General features: G+C 38.0%; 1 protein-coding gene across 1 annotated transcript in view; it reads right to left on the reverse strand.

Moving 5' to 3' along the window:
- LOC106881425 (uncharacterized) overlaps window positions 1–4,813 on the reverse strand; it is a 24,900-nt gene that overhangs the window by 6,693 nt on the left and 13,394 nt on the right. Inside the window, exons 2-3 of the mRNA XM_014931812.2 lie at window positions 3,776–3,949; window positions 1,882–1,974 (exon numbers count right to left, since the gene is read on the reverse strand). Of these exons, the coding sequence (XP_014787298.1) occupies window positions 1,882–1,974; window positions 3,776–3,949 (267 nt within the window). The remainder of the gene's footprint in view (window positions 1–1,881; window positions 1,975–3,775; window positions 3,950–4,813) is intronic.

Below are 4,813 nucleotides of genomic sequence, written 5' to 3' on the forward strand. Positions count from 1 at the left end.
CACCCGCACAAGAGCCAGTCCAGGGGCACCGGCAACGATCCCGCTCGAAAGACCCCCATGTGTCGCCCGCACACGAGCCAGCCCGGGGGCACCGGCAATGACCTCGCTCGAAAAACCTCATGTGTCACCCGCAAGCCGGCCCAGGGGCACTGGCAAACGATCCCGCTCGAAAGATATCATGTGTCGCCCGCACATGAGCCAGCCCGGGGGCACTGGCAAACGATCCATAGAAAAGTTGCACATATCTGCTTGGAACTGAGTAGCACATGTTTACTACTATCTGCCAAAGACCAAATTGTTACTTTGCTGCTATGCTGCACCTCAACCATTTAGGCCTAAAAAAATGGCTTCTGTTCCTTTAAGACTTTGGGCATGTGCTTTAGATCGATCAAAATTGCTTCTCTGTGGTTCACATTGAAGAAATGGTCAAGAGCCAATATTGAAACAGGCACAGTGGTGATGTTGCTTTTTTGAATGCTTTCTCTTGGTTTCTTATTCAGTCACCTTTAGTTGAGTTTTCTCTACCACTACTTCTTTACTAAGCCTTCAGAATAAACCACCATTTATTTTTAATGATTGCCCCCTGTCAATACCTGCTTAACTAATTTATTAATCTGGTCTCTGTAAGCTTGGCACATTGCAAAAAATATGTGACATGTTTAACTTACAGTAACTAGGTCTTTGCCTATAAAACCTAAGTTGACCATACAGAAAAAAAAGCATGTGTAGCCGATCACTTTGACTTGTGGATAACCTATGGTATCTCTGTCTATTAGACCACTCTATAAACTGTCTGAGAATACTCTTGATACCATCTGTATGACCTGATGTGGTCTGTTCATGTTCACATTGGCGCTTTTAAGAAATCCTCTTGGCACCTGTCAACCATTTTGAAATATCTGAATGGCTTTGTGAGGTTCCTGTACTCCCTCTTCAGTCAGCTATCCCCAGAAACTTTAAGTATACATCCAAGATGGCATACCAATCAACCACAAGCCTTAAAGAATGAAACATTTCTAGAAAGACCTCCCTGATCCTGTTGGGGCATAGACACCTGCTAGCCTGAAAGTATAGCCTCACTACTGGACATATCCAGTGTCAACATCTTAATTTCTTGGTCCAGGAAGATAGTCTGTATAGCAAAATTCAGGCTTTTCTGAAACAATTCACTCACTCTGCCTCCTGACTACAGCGAGATACATACCTTATACCTTCAACAGTGGGCTTAGAGGGAATTTTAGAGATAAAAAACGAGTTATATCATAATTTGTCATTTGCAGACTTAACCATGTAGTGGGAAAGGTTAGAAGCTCAATTATCAAGATGTTTTCACCAGAAATACAGGATATGAAGTGTGAGACATAATGCAATATTGTGAGCTCAGAGATCAGCTGTTGGGGTTTATTAAGTGATGATACTGACTATTGTCACACACATGCATGCACGCACACACACAATTATGCAAAAATTTACACAACATTGAAAAAGTAATAAAAAAACAACATAAGTTGGATAATGCAGTCCAAGAAACACTATATTAGAATAACTAGTATACCTTCATTAGGTCAAGGTTGACTCAGAGCTACACATTAATAATATCAAAATACAAAGACAAACAAATGAGGCATCCTCTACATAGTTACTTGACCTGCTAGAAACAGTAGCTGAGTTTTCCTCAAATAACATTTAAAGACTTGAATAACAAAGGAGAGATGTTAGACTATGTAACCCTACATACACCTAAAAACTAGGATGGCCATGGCTAGGAAGCTTCCAGTCATACAGCAGGTTGCCTGAACAGAGTTGGCCTGAGGTTGAATTAGCAACAAAAGCAATAGACAAGGTAAGTTATAGATCATTAAAATAATTAGCTCTTCTCACCTGATACAGAATATTTATAAATAGTCTTGTTATCCCATAGTAACTTGACTTCAGCTCCGATGTCTTCTCGTAAATAAGTCAGTTTAACACAAGCTGGAAGGAAAAGAAACAATGTCATTTGCAATAGTGTAGGCAAATACTGATTGACTGAATGTGTTCAGTTGCAGATGTGTGTGCATTTTTGATTGTGTGCATGCATCATTGATTTTGCGTGCATGCAGGCATATGTGTGTATGTGTGGGGGTGCATGTTTTTTGAGTGTTTGTATGTTCTCTTTTGTTCTTATCACTCAAAGAAATATGGAATTTATCCAAACATATTACGCTGGGCCTCACAGAGACAACGACAAGAGATTGAGACCTCTGGAGATATGCTGTGATTGAGAAGACCTGCCAAGTAAGGTGAGATCACAGCTGTAGCCGATATCAATGCGCATAACTATCCCATTAAAAAAGTCCCTTTGAATCGTCGGGCAACACACCGTGCTTGAAGAGACCTATTGAGTCAAGTAAAATCAAATATCAAAATCAAAATCAAAATCTCAATCAAATCGAAATTGAAAATGGAAATTGTAGTTGTGGCTGATGCCAGTGCTGCCTGACTGGCTCCTGTGCTGGTGGCATGCAATAAGCATCATTCATGCATGGGTCATTGCCAGTACCGTCTCACTGGCTCCCCATGCAGGTGGCACGTAAAAAGCACCATCTGAATGTAGTCGATGCAAGCCCCACTACCCTGACTAGCTCCTGTGCCGGTAGCACATAAAAAGCACTGTCTGAACGCGGTCGATACCAGTGCTGCCTGACTGGCTCCCCTGTCAGTGGAACATAAAAAGCACCCACTGCACTCTTGGAGTGGTTGGTGTTAGGAAGGGCATCCAGATCAGATTGGAGAAACATTGCCAAATCAGATTGGAGCCTGGTGCAGCCTCCTGGCTTGCCAATCTTCAGTCAAACTGTCCAACCCATGCCAGCATGGAAAACGGACGTTAAATGATGATGTACTTATTCACACATACATCCATCTACCTATAAACATAGATGTGTTTATGTATGCAAATGCATATGCACACATGCACATATTTATATGTATCTACCGAAGCATATGTTGGTGGAAGGGCATACATATCTGGGCTCAGATGGTGGTAGAGTGGTAATCCTTAATTCTTCTATGTTTTACAGATTAAACACCAGAAGAAAATCTTTGCTCACCAACTGAATAAACCAGCAAGAAAAAGCTTCAGCCAAAATGAATTTTATAACACCTAAAACAGACACATACATATGCACACATAAAAAGACACACAAAATCTGGATCACCCTACGTAAGCTATTTCCATACATGTATATATACATATAATCATCATCATCGTATATATACACACACAACATATATATATACACACATTCACACAAACACAGAAATGTATATATATAGATACATTTTATTTAGGTCACTCTGTATATCTTTTGTCGTTTATTTATTTCAGTCATTGGGCTGTGAACATTATGAGGCACCCACTTAAGGGGGGTTTAGTCCAAATAATTGACCTCAAGACGTTTTTTTTAAAGTCTGGTACTTATTTTATTGGGCTGTTTTGTTGAACTGCTAAGTTACAAGGACATAAACAAACCATCATCAGTTGTCATACAGTGGTAGGAAACAAACAGAAAGAAAAACACGTCTGTCTGGTTATTGGATTATTTATCTCAGGAAACAGGGAAGAGAAAGATAACATCAGTGTGACTTGATTAAATAGGAAGATGATGTGGATAAGGAAAATGATAGTGGTGATGATGTTAGTGGGAGTTAGTGATGGTGTGGTAGATAGTTATGTAAGAGAGAGAGAGAAAGAGAGATGGAAAGAGTTAAATGTCAAAGAAATATCTCTTACCTGTGTCATTAATTTTCAAAGATTTTACATAGATGTGCTTACAACATTCCCATGTGTCATTGAAAGTGATACAGGATCGACGATCTGTCTTAATCAAGTCAATGTATGCTTTCTCATTTAACTGCAGGCCAGTAACAATAGATTTCCAAGACTTTGAGTAAATATTTGCAGATACTAAATGACATTCAAAGTAAAGGAAATGAAAAAGTTAGTGAAAAATAAAATATAAAAAACACATGGTTCATGTAAAAAACATATAATACACAATATAATACATATAAAAATATATACAGCTACACTGACTCAGTTTTCAAAATAGAAGCATGCTTGTGTATGTGTGTGCATGTGTGTGTATGTGTGTGTGTGTGTGTGTGTGTATGTGTGTGTGCACGAATATAAACTTTTATGTACAAATATATATGACAGCCAACCCCATAGCACATGTGATTATCGCTCCTGGAAAAAAGCTCTGAGAAAATTGCAGAAGGTAGGCTAAGTACAAAATCGATAGTATTTTCTGATTGAGATATATAATAGTTATAAGTATCAATACCTCATACTTAGTTACTTAATAATATTGAATGGACATAAGTATTGACTCCTAGAAGTGATCATTTGTAGCTAAAGGTAAGGTGTTTTACTTTTATGTACCACAATATCGTAACTGAAGTAGCTTTATTTAAATTTACACTTCACAATTTACCTACCATTACACACATAGGTTTAAGAAACATGAAAAGATTGTGAACTGATTGGTAACTTTTTTGTGTTCTATATCTTTTGGATGTAGAACTGTCCATTTCAGTACTCTAATTTATAAATTGATTGCTTAATCTCTTTCGATTTCTCATCTCACTCTCTCCTTTTGGCATAAAACAGTCAAATGTGAAAAGGTGGGTTTTCTCTTTCTATCCATGTCTCACACACTTACTCTCTCTCTCTCTCTATCTATTGATCTATGTGTGTACATGAAAATATATCTATAGAAAGTTTATAGATATATACTCAAACATATATACATACATATATATATATATA

This window comes from Octopus bimaculoides, chromosome 13 (assembly GCF_001194135.2).
Source record: "Octopus bimaculoides isolate UCB-OBI-ISO-001 chromosome 13, ASM119413v2, whole genome shotgun sequence".
Lineage (NCBI taxonomy): Eukaryota > Metazoa > Mollusca > Cephalopoda > Octopoda > Octopodidae > Octopus > Octopus bimaculoides.